The sequence below is a fragment of the Mauremys mutica genome, chromosome 11 (assembly GCF_020497125.1).
Source record: "Mauremys mutica isolate MM-2020 ecotype Southern chromosome 11, ASM2049712v1, whole genome shotgun sequence".
NCBI lineage: Eukaryota > Metazoa > Chordata > Testudines > Geoemydidae > Mauremys > Mauremys mutica.
In genome coordinates this window covers 66,913,540-66,931,972 of record NC_059082.1, presented here as the reverse complement: position 1 = coordinate 66,931,972, position 18,433 = coordinate 66,913,540, and the positions used below count along the sequence as shown (strand labels likewise).

The following is an 18,433-nucleotide window of genomic DNA, read 5'->3' as shown; positions in this document are numbered from 1 at the left end:
ACACTTGAGGGTTTATTAAGAGACACTGTGTCAGAGACTGGGCTGTGGGTGGTCATGCCAGGAGACTAGAGCAGGAGTCAGTAGCCAAGAATCAGAGCGAGGCCTCAGAACTAGAGTAAGAGGCCAAAGGCAGAAGTCAGGAATTAGCATCAAGGGTCAGAGCTGGAGTCAGAAGCCACATACCAGAATCAAGGGTTAAAACCAGGATTCCTGGAGTGGGCCAAGGCAGAAGGAGGGCTAGAACAAGACTGAAAATAAACAGATACAGCCTCTAGCACAACCACCAGCAAATGCTCTGAACTACCTCTTCTCCTGCTGCTGGTCTTAAAAGCAGATCTGGTGATCCCCTCAGCCAGTTGGGCAGTTTAGCCAATCAGACAGCACAAGTGAAGCCAGCTGTGTTTGTTAGACTGCCTGAGGGTTAAGCTAGCAGGTAAGCAGGCTACCTGTGGTTTCTTACTCCTGACACAATGCTAGGATAGGAAAAGGCCTGGAAATAGAGATTAGAAAAATTGTGATAGGTTTAAAAAAAAGAACATTACTGAAGAGGGATGGAGTTGTCTCAAGGAACCAGGCAGCTACTCGCTATGGTATCTGAAGAAGTTAGACTGCCTAGGTTGCCGTCAGGGGATGGTAAGAGTTTAGGTGAGATATGTGTAGACTGTTATTTAAAATCCTTTTTCTCTAAGTACTTTGTTCCTACTGTTAAAATAAACAATATTTTGATTTAAGAAGGCTATTATGTCACTAAAAACACCACTGGTCCCAGACTCTGAAGGAAACAACCATGGATGTCTGGTTGGACCTACTGGGTAAGAACAATGAGTGATATGCAGAGTATTGTAGTTCAGAGCTAGATCTAAGAGTGGGAGAATTATGGAATTCTAGCCCATGATAGGTAAAGGTACAAAGCTAAGATCTGAGGGGGTGCTATTAGAGAAATCAGAAAAGGGACAGAGGTGTAGCTAGCCCTGCAACTGTGACGTGGACTTTAATCAAACTGTTTATTTCCCTCAGAATCATTTTGCAAGCAATTTCTCTGGCTCTGAATTTTCCTTAACATTCAATTTCCCCTGTTGCCATGTCTGCATATAAAGAGTTGCCAAATTAAAAATTATTCCAACTAGAGAGTTACTCCATAATAAATTGGTAAGGAAGGTAATAGATAATATATATTTCTGATTGTCAATGATCAGAACTCTTGCCTTCTGAGGCTGGTGTGGGTGGAAATTCTTGCAGTTCCCTATACAAATTAAATATGCTGCAGTGTGAAGAGAGAGGCTGGAGAGATACCTATCAGTGAATAAACTATTGGGATGCCAGCAACATGAACTCTGTCAATTTAAAAAAAACATTGTTAAACTAAATCTGTTCCTGAGTTCCCCTGCAACATTCTGAGCTTTTACAATTGCATTTTCCTATTTCCTAAAGTGTTTATCTCTTTCTTGTTGCTGTGTGAGAACCATTCACAGGCACCAGGAGAAAATTATGGCTGTGTATCACAAAGTGTTATCAAATGCACAAAGTAAACAACATGAACAGACAAAAATGGCCATTATAATCTCTTTCAGGCCATTAATCTTACCTGTTACTAGTAATTGTAGATTTACAGTTGGTCTAACAAAAATGTGATATTTTTAAGTAGACTCTCCACCTTTAATGGATTTACCTTTTAATAAATGTTTCTTCGTGTAAGCATAGAATAGAATAGATACATTTTCAAACTAGCATTTATTTGTAGAGGATTCATTACAGCTTATACATTGTTTAATTAACTCATCAAAGTTGTCTTTACCTCCAGGGACATGATGAACGTCCATTTTTACTGACCTTTCTTCTGAATTAAGTATTTCTCATCCAATTTATGTTTCTAAAGAATAAAGCACACACTAGTACAGTATGTATACTTACCTTCTTCCTCTGCTGTTGTGAATGTTCTGTTGTATTTTATTCACATCTAGTTTAGAAGCTTTTATTCAGTTGTAGTATTAATTCTTGTAGGAGGAGTTATGACAAAAACTGATGGTCTCTCATGTTTGCTAGTCTCTATATGTGAACCAGGAACATAAGACTGGCCTGCTGGCCCAGTATCCTGTCTTCCAACAGTGGCCAGTGCCAGGTGCCCCAGAGGGAATGAACAGAACAGGTAATCATCAAGTGACCCATCCCCTGTCGCTCATTCCCAGCTTCTGGCAAACAGAGGCTAGGGACACCATGCCTGCCCATCCTGGCTAATAGCCATTGATGGATCTATCCTCCGTGAATTTACCTAGTTCTTTTTTTGAACCCTGTTATGGTCTTGGCCTTCACAACATCCTCTGGCAAGGTGTTGCACAGGTTGACTGTGCGTTGTATGAAAAAATACTTCCTTTTGTTTTAAACTTGCTGCCTATTAATTTTAACATACTGCTGCCTATTAACATACACTTAGATCATTAATTGGGGGTTAATACTGTCCTTGTTTTGCACACAGAATTCCCTTTGACATCCACCCACTTTATGTGTCTTTCATATAATACTTATAGGACACTAATCACCATAGTATCTAGAAACTAATGAGAGTTCTGATAGTCCTTATTATAGTAGACATAAAATGACATTTATCTCTGAAATTTACACTTTCTATCATAAAGAACAAGTACCTATGGTGGTATAATGAGAAGGACACTCTGCAAAGAGAAACTTGGAGTATCCTGCATCTTGCATGTTTTGTTCTGTGTAGGGCAGTACATGGCCCTCTCCTTGTAATTGTGTTGTAAAGTGGAACAGCACGGTTTAAAGCAATATTTAGCTTTGAAGAAACAATGTTTGATTTACATTTCATTTTTGAATGATGCAGAAAGGAGTCAATGATTTGTTTGACTCAAACACCTGTACCTTTCTATGACTCATGTATGGTGGCAGCTTTTTCTTCCAGTTACACTGGGTTAGGCAAGACTCTGTTAAGTTAATGCAGTTACACTGGATTTACCCTACTGTGACTGCAAGCAGAATCTGGCCCTGGAATTCAAGAAAGATTAAAAAAGTGTGCTGTTACACTTGACTGCCTTTTACCATGAGAAACCATACCAAGGCAGAGTTTAAATCCAGGTCAAGTATTATGCATGAGAAGTAAACACAAATGAGTTTCTTCTATATCACAGAGGAAAAAAATCACCTAAGAAGTTCTTATTAAATCAGTGTAACAAAGAGAAATAAACTGGAAGGACATTCTTAAAGGTGCACAGGTGAGATAAGGCAGTTCTCATACAAGCTCTTTGCTTTGGGCTGGGATTCACACCATAAGTTCAGGCGCTATCGCTACACTGATTCATCAGTCCAAACATCCCTGAGTTACTCCAAGCAAAGGCCTCAGAATCAACTTACCCGGTACTTTATATTTACTAGATTTGCTCTGCCCAGTCCTAAAGTCAGTGGGAGTGTTGCCTGAGCAAGAAACTTCAGGACTGAGCCCCTGTATTCATAATGCTGCATTTGATACATGTTTATCTCGTTTGACCAAACATACCCCAAGAGATCCTCTTTTCATTCCTAAAGAGGGAACCTGAAAAAACATTCTCCACCCCATGCATGGCCATGGCTCCACTCTAACCCTGCCTCTCTTCTTCCCCTTTCAGATAGCTGGTAGGGAGCTGCTGAGAGCAGAGACTGTGTTCCCCAATGAGATTCCAACTAGCTTTATGCTGGGGAATAAGAGGAATAGGATTCCTTGCACCTACCCCCACCCCTTACAGGGGCTGGCTGCAATCTGTACCTTAATATCTGGGTACATTTGGTGAGATTTAATAGTTGGCTGTTTAAACTTAGTTTTGTTTTTCACAAACCAGTGTGCATAAGTTGCAAAAAAAAGTTTTAAATTCAAATAAATAATATTGCCTATAGATTTACTGATGATGTTGCATAGAACTTTTTCCCTTTGCCAGCACTTGTTAAAAGTGAATTTAAAATACTGTGGCCTTACATATTAACAGCAATTAGACCTTCAAAGGATGTGAAAAATACTTATCTGTATGCTTCCTCTGTGTTAAAGCAGCTAACCATATTTGATTTGACAACTACTCTGTGTGAAAAAAGAAAAGACTCAAAATAGTGCATGAAAAGCAAGAAAAAAATGGTCTTTGAGGGCCTGATCCAACTCCCATTGTAGTCAATATCCATTGACTTCAGTGGAGATGGATTGGACCTTTAATTAAAATAGGGTATTTTAATCTGATTCAGAAGACTATCATTAAAGGGTCACTTGTCCTGATCCCTCAGCCAGTCCCTGGGTGATATTCAGCCCCAATTTGAAGACTTAAATAGAACTTAAGTGGTGTATAGTCTTGTTCTGGGCATGTGCACAGGGGCGAATTTCACCTTTCACATGGGACTCTGACTGAAGTCAATGGAAGTTCCAGGCAGTAAGTATGTGGAATTGGGACTAATGCCAGGTTAAATATCACATTTCAAATAACACATTTATAACCTGTATTTATAACACAATAGATTATTAAAAAAAGAAAAAATGTTTAGAAATGCAAGTGACTCTTCCTGGTTTATGTTGTTGTTTTCCTTTTTGCTTTTTATTTGCCTTGAACAATGAAAACAGCCTGGTGGGTTTAAATTTGGTTTACCGCCAGGGTCATTTTCTGCTTCTCTTGCACAAAGAGCAAGTGTTTGGGTTTCAAATACCACAACACTGCAAAAGAATGTCAAAATTCAGTTTTCAAATAAAACTCCAAACACCCAATTTAAATTTGAATTATTTAAAAGATATTTTCTAACTCTATTATTTTTTCTTCTCCTAGCCTCACCGAAAAAGCCTGAAAACTGAAATCTGAAGACTAACTAACCAAACTTACTATGTTCCTTTAAAAAATACAGTTTTTAACATTAAACTTCTCACAGTATCACCAATATCATTCACTAAGTATTTTTAAACAATGAAAAATAATTGGTAGAAATTCACACAGTTGGGTGAATTTATGTAGTAAAATGACCAATGGCATTTCCCCAAATTTAAATTCTCCGTAATAGTCTCCTTTGGTTTTCAAATTATCCAATCATTTTACAATAAAACTTGGTTCTCTCTCATAGAGCTCTGTACCACATTACAGTGTCATAGTAATAATAATAATAATTTAAGGCTTGTCTAAACAGAGACACTCAAGGCTTGGAAGTGAATTAAACTAAACTAAGACCATTCTAATTCTGAATGACAGTGTCCACACAGGGGTTTAATGTGGTTTAACTAAGCCACTTTAAATTCATACCTTTGAGAGTTTTTTTTTTTCCACAACCCTAACTGACAAAAGTTTTACAGATGAAAGTACAGTGTAGACGTAGCCTAATATAGTTCTCTAGAAGAGGGTTTCTAAGCATCTAGTCACCTTCCAAGCAGCGGGTGAGTATTTTTAAGCAATCCTAGTAGCTGTTCAATAAATAATTCTATATATCTGAGTCCAGTCTAACAAAGCCCAAAGTGATACTGGTATGGAGAATTGTTTCAGACATAACAGAAATTGGTGCATGTAGCACTTTCCCAGACAGGTAACTAATTAAATATTGAGGAGATTCTTCTCAGAAGCCAGGAAAAGAGGAGATTCACTGTAGGAGATATGATTGCTAACTGCTCAGAGGGTTAAATGATGGTTTTCCTTACCCCATGGGCATACAAGGCTCAAAATACAGTGAGACTTGCACAGTTCTACTGCACAAGGTGGGGCCAGGCTGTGGAGACGCCACATAGGAGGCTCTGTGCCCCCAGGATGCCATAGATGATGCTCTCTGAGGATCCATGGAGGGGAAACAGGGACAGGTTCAGGGGATGGCCTGGCCAATGGGTCATATGAGGATTCTATAGCCTATATTCTTACATAAGGAGCATGCAGGGACCACAGCTACTACTACAGTCCCTGGACTGTAAAGGTGGTAGCTACATGGATATCCTTCATTCTTAAGGCTAAAGTGGGACTTCAGTGGTGCATAGACTTTGCACTGTCCTGTTTCTCAGGATTTTCCCCCTTGTATTGCCACAGTCAAGGCCCCAAGCAATCAAGAAAATGGTTTCCGCTGACCAGCCTACCTCCAGAATGAGAAGATTGGCCCACAGTGGAGCCAAGATCTTCTAATACTTTTCCCATGTGTGTGTTAACTGTTACTGATTAACAGAGCTCTGGTGGCATAGCAGAGGTTCTTATTTGTTTATATTTACACAAAATAATAATGACTATTTGCATTTAAACAGCACCTTTCATCTGAGGATCTGGAGGCACTTTATGAACCTTCATTTTCACAAAGTTAATTGCTTAATTTTATTCTGATTTCAATGTCCTTTAAACGTGCTAATACTTTCTCCATTGCAACTGTCACTGGACTGATATAAAACTGAAACCACTGAGCTGATTGCCTATCCCGTGTTCTTAGATATGAAGAAATGGAGACCTCGTAACAGAGCCCTAAACGTCAGCTCAGAAATGAATGGATTCAGGATACTTACCTTCTGTCGGTAGGGGGAGTTAATATTATGGATCTTGTTGGTGGAGGGGTTTTCTTAACCTCATTATATGTAGGTTTCATCACAACAGGGACAAATCTACCTGAATTCCACTGGCTGACACATCTCTATGGCTGTGTATGCCATGCCACAAGGTAGTTTCATTCTTTAAGTGCTCTAAAATTAGCAGCATGGAGGGAAACCTCTGCACTGATTCACTTTAGCAGCATTGTTCACCTCTCCTCAGCCCAGACTCTGGTGGAAAGTCCTCTGAGAGGTTAAGTATCCTTAGTGGCAGAGGTGACAGACATGGGGTAGCACAGGGAGGACCAAGAGTGTGGCCAAGGGAATGAATTAATTTCAGGTAGCATTAACTTTTCTCTTCTTCCTCTGCAACTGGGAAACACATTGGTTTTAGGGAAAGCCACTGGCCCATGATGCTCCAGGTCCATTGCCAAATGGTGCCACGCTGCCCAGGAGCTAAATGATTGAGACAATGATCCCTAGAACAAATGTAGATGCACAGGGCCTCCAAGAAGATGAATCCCCATTGATCACCTGGATTCCTGGGAGTCAAGGACAGGACCACTCTCTCTGGCTGGGGGAGGTGGACAGGACGCAGTCTCCACCATGCTAATGAAACAATCCCAGAAAATCTCTGCAAGGCAATCATCACAGATTGTACACATCTTTCAAACTCCCTTCCCTGGGTATTTTTGTAGAAAATCAGAGTGATCCAGACTTACGTAGCTGCAAGCACAAAGCCCAGTTTTGCTCTCACTGACGTTGATGGTGAAACTCCCATTGACTTCAGTGGAACAGGACTGAGTTCTGTGTTTGTAAAAATAAGAGAATGGGTGTTACACTTCTGCACCAGTTCACCACAATACCAGTTCACCCCTGAAGTAGCTCAGCTGGCTTCAGTGGCATTGCTCCAGGAATGAGCTTGGCCTCATATTCTGAAAATACATAAAAGGTGGAATTCCTTGTTGATTCTTCTGCCCTTTTTGAATTTTTTTGCTAAGAGGTGAACAGAGGCTGCTGTCACATTTCCATTAAATCACTTGGAGATGAGATATTTTTCCAGTTTGTCAGTATAAAAAACAAACGTGTTTGTACAAAATCCCATAAATCCCCAATCAATAAAGTGGTTTCTTCAGGCCAGTAAAAAGATACTTACAACACTGCTCCTGCTCTTCATATAACACATTACATTTTGCATTTTTGGGAGCACATACAATCATTAGAACTGCTCAATGAGCCACCTGTCTCACTGGAAATTATTCTTTCATTTAATGAAGAATTTTCTTGAAATGATTTTCTCAAACATTTTGCCCTTTATGAACTGACAAAATGTGGTTAATTAATGTTTCATTGCTGATTCTGTAGGGCAACTAACAGAATTATCCAGGGACACTCACACTGTTTTTTCATACACTTCACCCTCCAAGCATGCATTTTTCATCTTTGAATTGTGAGTGAATTTATACTATAGCTTTAATCTAGTTATACAGCAGAATGCTTCTCAGGGAAATGAAATGGCTTTATTTAATAGCCCAAAAGGAAAATAATAAAGTATTTTGCACTGTAGGTTTTCTACCAAAAGGGGCTTATCCTGATGCAGATTTTAGCACCTTTGGGCTCAATATTGCTAGGTGCTGAGTTTCAATTTGCACAGTGACTGAGCACCCTGAGGAATGCTCAGAGGTGCTCAGTGCAGGTGGGCTTGATCTTACAATGCTATTTTTTTATTACTGCCTCTGAACTGGTGCACACACATGGGCATAAATAAACAGTGGCTCCTATGAGAAGCACGCTGTAAAGCATAGGAGTCAACGACCAAACACAAGGAGAAAATTACATAATAGAAGTGCATAATACCACTGGTTATTGGCAGGAATTTATGTTCAAAGTGTCCTATTTTACAGATCTGCCATATTACTTTTCATAAATTATATTTAAAGGATATATGAAAGCTAATGAGAAACTGTCCCGAATATGACATCTGAGCCCCACAAATAACATTTCAAATAATTATTGGTGTACACTCACCCAAATATTAACACTGAGTTATATCTAAGTTTAATTTACCTTTTTAAGTATTCACTGTCATATATAAAGACTTTGGAATTCATTAACTCTTTGACCTATGGGTATTTTAACAGACAAATTTATTTGCCAAAACATTTAATCTGTGCAGCAATGATTTGCTATTTATTTGTTGCACTAACTTTCATTGTTTTTCCATTGTACTCTGCATAATATATTGGCTTTGCCCAGACACCTCCCATATTTCTTCAAACCACTCCCTTTTTGGGGAGGTTATTTTGTTTTGTTTTGGGGTTTTTTTTGCAGTTTTTCTCACTAGACCATTTTTGTGGTGTAAATTGAGTTAGTAGAATAATAAATCAGAGGTTTCAGCTTGTGCATAGAATGCGGAGGCAGTAAATTGCAACTCAGCTAGAAAAGGGACTGGAGTGTAGGAGGAAGTCTAGCCATACTGAATTGGGATAGAGAGAATGTGGGAGGAAACCAGTAGCTTCCTGGTCTGTTTCCACTTCCATCACCAGAAGCCAAAACAGCCCCTCCATGCCAATCTGCACTATCAGGGTTCTATGGATCTGTAAGTAAAGTTCCAAGGACCAAGAGGGACTGAAGCAAGAAAGCAGCTGCTCAAAGTAGCATGCTTCCTTCTACTAATGGCAGGATTCTGAGCAAAAATGTGTGTACTGGCATTGGAAACAGCATTCTTCTTCTGCCTTCTCACACCATCCCTGCAGCTCCTTGGAGTCCACAGCTGTAGCGGAAAGAGCTATGTTGTTTGGGGAGATAGCGGTACCTGTGTTGACACCAGGTAGCTTAGAAACTAGTCATTTCTAGCTTCTGCTAGCTTGGAAACTAGTCATTCTGTGAATCCTCAAGCTCTCTGGGGTCTGTGAGTCATGCTCCTGTCCCCTCTGTGAGGTACGAAAACCTCTCCTCTTTGAGAGCTACATGCAACACAGGCTCGACCTTGGGGGAATTTTTAAGTGTTATTTCCTATACATAAGGAATATTCTGCGAGAAAGGAAGATCAGGACCTAACACAGGTAGAAATAAATACAAGAAGAGAATTCAAATAAATGAAAGCATCTGCAGTTGTGCCAGAAATACAAGCACAGTTACTTGTTTCTGATACTGGTCAATGCCATCAGTCATTCATAGAAACATTCACACAGCAGAATTTTAGGGCCTACTCCTGCTCCTACTCATGTCAATGAGAGTATTGCTATTGACTTCAACTGGATTAGATTCCATCCTTTAGAAAGGATAAAATTCTTCAGTGGGAAGCATTGTCTTTGCTGCACTAATGAGACAAAAGCTGACTTTCCTCAGTGAAGAAATACAATATAAATATGTTAATACTAATAATTACAATAATAAGAGACAATAATAATCTTGGCTTGGACTCATCCTTCAATATCTGTCTTACTGCCTGTTAGAAAATAGGTGCCAAAATATTCTACAAGGATTTACTTAAGCCGATATTGTCTAATGCCACGGGATTACTTATTGCTGTTTTATCACTGCAAATTTGCTTTCTTGGTTTCTCTGTGTTTCTTTAAAAATTAATGTACAGATCTTTTAAAAATAGAAACATACTAAGAATCTTAATTACTGTCTCAGTCTATTTAAAGCCTGTCTTCAGACTTTCATAAAACCAGCAGATTCACTACTTCTGTAAAGAGATATTTAATTGCCATACCCTGGGGTTAGATCCTTTCCCACTTTTCCCAGTGGGCTGGCACTGAATAAACCAAAAGCAGTTTTGTCTATGATATTGCTTGGAATAAATACAGTTTCTAATACTTAGCTCTTAATGCTGAGCTTTTCATCCAGAGATCTCCAAGTGCTTTACAATGCATCCTTATCCTCATTTTATAGAAATGGAAAATGAATCACAAGAAAATTAAATGACTTGCCCAGTGTAATACAGCAGGTCAGTAACAGTGAGGAGTAGAACCCATGCTCTACTCTCTTGACCACACTGCCTCTTTAATGAAGCAAAAATCTTTTGCAAAATTAAATCTATTTGGTTAAGAGGCTAAGAGTCTATTCAACATCTGGAACTTCAAACAAGTTTTTAACTTCTTTCACGCTTGTGGCATTAAATACTATTTTACCACCAATCTCTTTTCTTATGTAAAGCTTTGATTTTCTATTCTTCTTACACTTCACCTTTTTCTCCACCTTTTGGGGTCCTGATTCTTCACTGCCTTGTTCCTTGTGTAATCATTTACTCCTGTGCAAAGTGAACGTAAAATGCTACCATTGTGATATGTTAGGATTTTTTTATACTTACTTTGCATAGGTATCAATGAGAATGGTCCCTTCTCAGTGCAGGGGGATGTATAATTAGATGACCTCTCAAGGTTCCTTCCAGCCCTACACTTCTATGACACATGGCGCAAGGTTGTGGGGAACTAGGCCCTTTGTCTCTGCATTTAGTAGCGAAACGCTTCTATGGTTCCCCAGAACTTGAACCATCTGATGCACTAGCCTGAGGTAAATTATCAATGGCAAACACACATCTAAGGCCTTGCATACATGAGAAAGTTGCATCCGTTTTATTAAAGGTGTGATTTTAAATCTATTTAGTCAAACTAGTGCAAACCTCTGTGTGGCACGTCTTATTTCAGTTTAAACCAAGTTTATTTCATTTTAGCTTAAATAAATTAAAAATCAATTTAAACTGAATTAAGCCACTCTGAAATAAGAGTATGCATACACAGATTATTTTAAAACTTATTTAAAAGAAACCAGTGCAACTTTCTCCTGTTGACAAGGCCTAATTGTCTATGGACCCAATCCAAAAGCCACAGAAATCAATGCATAGACTCCCATTGACTTAAATAGGCATTGAGTGAAGTATCATGCAGATTCTTCACTTAGACATACATGACACTCTTCAATACAATATACACACAAACAGAAGTGTATTAAAATGTTTCTCCTCCTTTCTTTACCACAAATCTAATTCTGAGCTTCTAAACAGCAGGCATTTACTACCGTGAATGACATTGCTTGCATATTAAAACCACAGTCACCTTACAATAGTTCTATATTTAGAAATGTGGGTGCACACTACACACATACAGGGGAAATTTTCAGTAACACAAAGAGCAGTTTAGGGGACCTCTCCCATTGAAAATCAATGAAAGTTGGACTTTTTAACTCCCATTAGTGCCTTTGAAAGTCTCCCCCATGTTGTTTCATCTGTTCTTTATTCCTTTGGCTCATGATTCATCAATTTATGATTAATTTTGTTTTTTGTTATTTGTACTAATTTTGTACTAATTTTTTTTGAAACCTTTGGACCTGGATAACGATACAGTGACGTTTATTATTAATAATACTGATTAATAATAATAACTTATGGTGTCTGGGACAGTAGAGTCTCACTCATTTGGATGTTGGTTTGAATTAAAGCATGTTTTATTTTAGCTCTGCAGAAGCTTTAGTTGAATCTATTCTGCCATGGACAGTCCAATGGTATTTAGACAAATCCATCTGCTTCTTTTCTATAGTCATAGAGCCAATCCAGCAAGGTGATGACCACCCTCAATTCCCAGTGAAGTCAGAAATCGCAGAAGGCACTCAGTATGATGTAGGACTGGGCCCAAAAATGCTGTGTCTGTCTGTCTGTCTGTTTGTACATGTGTGTCTGACGGTCTGTCTGTAAAGGGCTATGAAAATAAGAATCTCAGGAAGCTGACACACAAATTCAGGAATGAATGATTCCTGTTTTTTGTCTAATGTACACAAGTATTTGATTAACATCAACAATGATAAATGTGAATCCAACGTGAAAAGCCTTAAACTACCTTAAAAACAGGATGACAAGAGTGACACACTCTTGGAGCTGGGCACTGTAGATATTTGTCTTGGCAGTCCAAGTGTATATCCCTACTGCTGTTTGATTTTTTTTTTAAATACTACATCAGACGCTGTCCAAAGGATTATAAAACATTATTAAGTCACGTTAAACATTCTGAGACAGATTCTGTTCTGTGATGAGGCTACACTGCACTGCTAGCAAAATCTGGTCTTAAAATTGACTTAGCCAGCCAAGGGAGGATTGCCCCAGGTCAAGAGTGACCTCTAGGGGTGTGGCACTTGAGTAGGAGCTCTTATGCCTCTCCCCTTTCCTGCCAATGCCAGAGCAGGAAAAAGAGTGCATGGCTAGAGGAATGGGACATGCCTAATCATGCCCCTGTGCTCTACTAACTTCAGCTATTTTTTCAGTCTCTTCAGGCTGCCCATACTCAGGGAGGGGGACTACCTCTGCACAAAAGAGCACCACTAACATGACCTGGTTTTGAACCAGTTGTGTAAACGTAAAAGACTTCCCATTACCTGAGGAATCTAGTTCCCCAGTATTATGCATGCTCTGGCAACAGCAAAGGCATTATATGTTTCTTCAACAGTCTCTTATCAAATGAGTGCATGTATTACATAGTGCATATTTTCAGTGCGTAGATCAGCCACACTATTCAGTGACAGAGCAGTTAAAATAGCTGCCATCATAGCCTTTTGGTAAACCAGGTAATAAGCTTTTCAGAGACTTATCAACAAAACACACGGAAACAAATCCTCAAGTGCAGGGGCGGCTCTAGGAATTTTGCCGTCCCAAGCACGGCAGCACACCACGGGGGGCGCTCTGGTGGTCGCCAGTCCCACGGCTCCGGTGGACCTCCTGCAGACGTGCCTGCGGAGGGTCCGCTGGTCCCGCGGCTCTGGTGGAGCATCCGCAGGCACGCCTGCGGAAGATCCACCGGAGCCGTGGGACCAGCGGACCCTCTGCAGGCACTTCTGCGGGAGGTCCACCAGAGCTGCCTGCCGCCCTCCCGGCAACAGGCAGAGCGCCCCACGCGGCATGCCGCCCCAAGCACGCGCTTGGTGCGCTGGGGTCTGGAGCCGGCCCTGCTCAAGTGGGCCAAAGCTCTACCTAGTGCCCTTGCAGGGCTGGAGGCAGAGGTGGCATTCAACCTCTGGCACAAACTAGAGCAACCACAGGACTGTTCTATGCCAGCTGGAATAGCCCCACAGGGGTTGTTCTGATGGCCCAGGATAATTGGTATCAGGGGCAGCTCCAGGCACCAGCACGCCAAGCGCGTGCTTGGGGCAGCAAGCCACGGGGGGCGCTCTGCTGGTCGCCGCGAGGGTGGAAGGTAGGTTGCCTTCGGCGGCATGCCTGCAGAGGGTCCGCTGGTCCCATGGCTTCGGCGGACCTCCTGCAGGCGTGCCGCCAAATCCGCGGGACCAGGGACCTCCCGCAGGCAAGCCACTGAGGGCAGCCTGCCTGCCGTGCTTGGGGTGGCAAAATACCTAGAGCCGCCCCTGATTGGTGTTCATTCCAGGCTGACTGCTTCTTGCCAATGGCACACCTATGACATACCCCGTGTGCTGGGAGGGTAGAGGAAGGGCAGGTGGCGCAGAGCTGGCTATGCTGGCCTTAAGCTACTGGATAATCCCCATGTGACAGGGGAATTTCCAGTTGCCTTGAGTGAGGATCTGACCCCTTTGTCCAGCCTACCATTCTTATTCAAACTTAAGCAAAAAAGGACTATTGAATTAACCACTGCAGCTTACATCTGACATTGTTACCACAAAATAGGAATAACACACAAATTCCTAAAGCTTAGTGAGTGAAAAACAGAATATTTGTTGTTTATTCTCATATTAAATTAGAGCAAAGCTCTTCGTTTGCAGTCTCCTGACATGTACTTCTGTTTGTGCTGACCAAAATTCAGGCATGACCTTGTATCCTGACCTTGGTTCTAAACTTCAAAACAATAACATGCAGAAATATACCTGTGAACAGTGAGGCTTAATAGGATACTGTGCTACTCATTCATTTCTGTGTGATTATTTCATTGGATTGGCATTTTGGTATTTACCCAGGAAATTCTATAACCCTACTGAAGCTAATACAGTTGCTTCCAAATAAAGTTGTGTGTATGCTAATGATGGCCAAGAAATACATTTATGTATCTCTGGTTCAGTGAAGCCTTTCCAAAAGTATATTATAACTATCACTTAAAGAGAAGGTTGTCACCACACTATTATTATATGCTGGAATTCCTGTCCATTCACAAGTCTGAATGCATTTTATTGTTGAGCACAAGAACTGCTCCATGCATGGAAAGCAGTCATTCTTATGTTGTTCTCCTCTCTTCAGACATTTTCTCCCACACATGTGAGTAAACAAGTTCAGTGCCTCACAAACTTTTAAAAAACCATGTCTTACAACAAAGCTGTTTCAGACTTATATGTGAAATTCATTCAGATTGTCATACTGGCTAAAAGTGACTGTTGTAGAATAGGATTTCATATAGTGTTACACTTAATTGCTCTAAAAATAACAAATCTCTGATACAACCAATAAGTACGTTATTTCTAGTTTTGCAAATCTAGATGTATATTAGCAAAGAGTTCCTTCTCCTTTAACAGTTAAATGGAAACTATCTGGCTTCCATTGTATTATTTCCATTGGCTTCCATCACTTTCCACTACATTACCTAGATAATCAAGTGACTTTAAAACAAATGTACATTACCCGGTTATTATTATTTATTTGTACTACAGTTGTGTCTAGAGGCACTAATTGGGGAATAGGGCCATATTGTGATAGGTACTGTAAAGGTAGGCAATAAAATGATCATCTTAGTCCTGAAGAGCTCACAATCTAAGTTATGACAAAACACAGAAAACAAATGAGACAAACAAGAGAACAGGGAGGGCAACTACGTATGGTTATCCTGGGCATCTGATTTTGTTAATAATAACAATAATAATAAACACTTCACATGTTCAAAGTTCTATATCAACATGAAAAGCCAATTTGGTGCACTGGGAGGAGTGACTCTGATATGACGCTCTACATTTTGCTTCCCACATGTTCTGGAGAGTACTTCTGCCACCTTTTTCTGCACCAAAGTGCTTGGAATCACCTTACAAAGTCAAAAATATTTTAAAATCAATGTAAAAGCCTGATTAGAAGTCAGTGCAGGCATCAGAGCAGGAAAGATGTGCAATGATCATTTAGAACAGCTACTGTAAGTAGCCTCTCTATAATATTTTAAGCAAGTTGAAGCCTATGAACCAAATAATCAATTATTCAAATAGTAAAGCCTCATAATAGTACTCAAGGTGACTGGAGAACAGACTAGCACCTCAGTATTACTCTGGGATATAATCTGTAATGTTTTTCAAGTGACTTAAAAAAAAAGTCATCAATAAACGGGCTAGTGTGAAGCAGTGGCACTCTACTGGCTAGCGTCTGGGCATGTGAGTCAAGACACCTGTGTTCTATTCCTCCCTGCCAGTTACTCTGCCAATGAGTTGTTCTCTGACTTTAAGTTGCTATTCAGTTGGAGTCATAAGTAATCAGCAGTTCTGAAAATCATGCCAGTCACCTCTCTAAGCCTGAGTTTACTGTGTAGAGATACTGGAACGGTAGTAATATAGATCTTGGTGGACTTTGGATGAAAGTTATTCTATAAGTACAAATTATTATCATTATTACAGATGCTACATGGTCACTAACATTCACGATCTGGCTTTAAAACAATACCAAGAGTCTTATTTTTAGAAACAAGGAGACAAGCACAAGTCTAGTCCGTGCCACAGAAGCAGTAGAAACTGTTACATGTATATGAGTCAACCAACATGATTTCAGTCTTGTTCAGTTCAGTTTGGAAAATCGTTGAGCCATTCAGTCCTGAACCTATGCCAGGCACTGCAACAAAACCAATGCTGCAATTGAAACATCAGGAGTGTGGGAGAGTTAGATTTCACTGTCATCAGCATATGATCTATGTAATAACATATTCATGGAAAACTGAAGCCAGAGGTAAAATATGAACCCTACACATAGTCCTAAGGAACACTGCAATATCTTAGAAACTTGAGCAAAGCAGGAAACAGTGGATAAAATATGATACCAAGCTGCTGCAAACCAAAGATATTAAAGATATTCTAGTAAGACGTTATGATGCACAATATCAAAAGGTGGATGACAGATCTCGGAGACCAGCAAACATTATGGCCCACAACCTGTCTTAACAAAGAAGTTATTGCAAACATTTCATTCTCCACAAAGCATTCTCCATAGAGCGTAATCAGAATCCTTGCTAAAATTTATCATAATTTTGTCCTGCAACGAATGCACAGCTTTTCGCTGACTTCCTTTTCAAGGATGTTAGCCACAAATGGTTATTTAGGAAATGGGAGGGAATTTACAGGTTTATCAAGTTGTGCTGGGAGGTGGCTCTGCCACCAAAAGAGTAACAGTTACTAGTATTGGGACAGTCAGGAGTCCTCCTGACAGCTAGAATTGATAGCATTTATCTCTATACCTATTCTTGTCATCAGCACTTTGGAATGGATGTGTCAGCTGCTGCATTCTGAAACATGTTGATTTCACTGAAGAGCACTCTTGCACTAGAGAGCTTTTATTGAGCCAATAAATACAGTACATCCATTATTATACAATTGAATGAAGCACAGTATTTCAATACCTTCCAATTGAACATGGGAACGAATAATACGGATGTCACTTGTGCCTCTCAAACATGCTGCCAATATTTGTTAAATGCCATATATTAAATCACATTGTATAGACATCAAAGGGAAACTAATGTCCCAATTATCCTTCCCCATCCCACGGCCTCCAAACCAGTAACATCTCTGCACTTCATTGAGCTAAGTGAGTGATCCATTTTTCAACGAAATAACAAAGTGACTTGAGCTGCCTTAGAATGAATCCAGCCCCTGTCCATTCTTAGGGTCAGTGCGGGAAAGACCTTTGCCTTGAACTCAACCCAGTTCAGAAAGCAGAGGCTCCCACCAGCCTCAATGGGCAAAACGATCACACAAACCCTCCCCAGCCCCAAACAAAGCAAAGGCTGTTTCCTTTTGTTACCAAGACCCCGTTGCTCATTGGCATGGATGTCTGCATTGCCAGATCTAAGCTAAGGGGATCAGGTCATTCCAGTGCGGATTGAACACAATCTCTATCAAACAGAATGGCCCTTTCAAGCGCTATTCACCCCCTCCCCCCTCTGGTTTAAAGTGCTGCTGCGGGGATCCGGAAACAAGCAGCAGCTCAGCGTTTTCATCCTTTGCACTAGCAACCCAAAGCACTTACTTCTCCCCAGCCCCTCAGCTTGCCACTCAGTCTCCTCCACTGCCCCGTAGCGTCTCATTGGTTTCTCTGCCTCCATGCTGGCAGAGATGGCTCGCTTTAACTCCACGCCTGAGTGCATGGCTACTGCCCCGGCCGGCTGTGTGCATGGGGCTCCCCGGCTTCCTCCACCCGAGCCGGGGCGGCAGGGCTCCGGCTCAGCCCTTTGCTGGGCTGGACTGGAAGGCGCTGCTGAGCTCACTGCACCTCGCCGCCGGGCTGGTACCCGAGGAGGAGGAGGGGAAGGGATGCAGCGCACATGCTCAGTGCGAGGATGCTGTCTACAGAAGCGCTGGGGGAGAGCAAGGGAGAAGGGAAGGGGGAGGCAGGAAAACAATGGGGGAAAGCATGCCACGGGGGGAGAGGCGATCACCGGCTAGGGATTCTGCCACAGGCTGGGGAGGACACGGCCTGGGGATAGTATTTTCCAGGCAGGGACGCAAAGGAAGAAGACCCTTGCCTGAATATCCCATCCCCCAAGCGGTTATGGAGGAGGATGCTTCCCACTTCACAAGGAACCTCCCTTCAAAGCCCATCTCTATGGTCCTATCTCCTGCCCCCTCCCCCAAGCTGCTCTCCCCACCGGGCACTGGCTAGCTTCCCTCTCCCCTTCATATACATAACTAGCCTAACCCCCGCCCTCCATCACCTTCTGTTCATGTCCACTTCAGCTCCTGATCTTTTTGAGGGCAGCTGGGTTGGTGACGCTCCCTCTTCATTCCTTCTAGAGG

The 18,433-nt window shown here is 41.2% G+C and overlaps 1 protein-coding gene across 1 annotated transcript in view; it reads right to left on the bottom strand.

Annotated features, from left to right (window-relative positions):
• The window catches only part of BMERB1 (bMERB domain containing 1), a 78,587-nt gene extending 60,688 nt beyond the window's left edge, over positions 1-17,899 (bottom strand). The window contains exon 1 of the mRNA XM_044980690.1: positions 17,667-17,899. Within this exon, the coding sequence (XP_044836625.1) occupies positions 17,667-17,784 (118 nt within the window). The 5' untranslated portion in view covers positions 17,785-17,899. The remainder of the gene's footprint in view (positions 1-17,666) is intronic.
• Between the last annotated feature and the right edge of the window lie 534 nt (positions 17,900-18,433).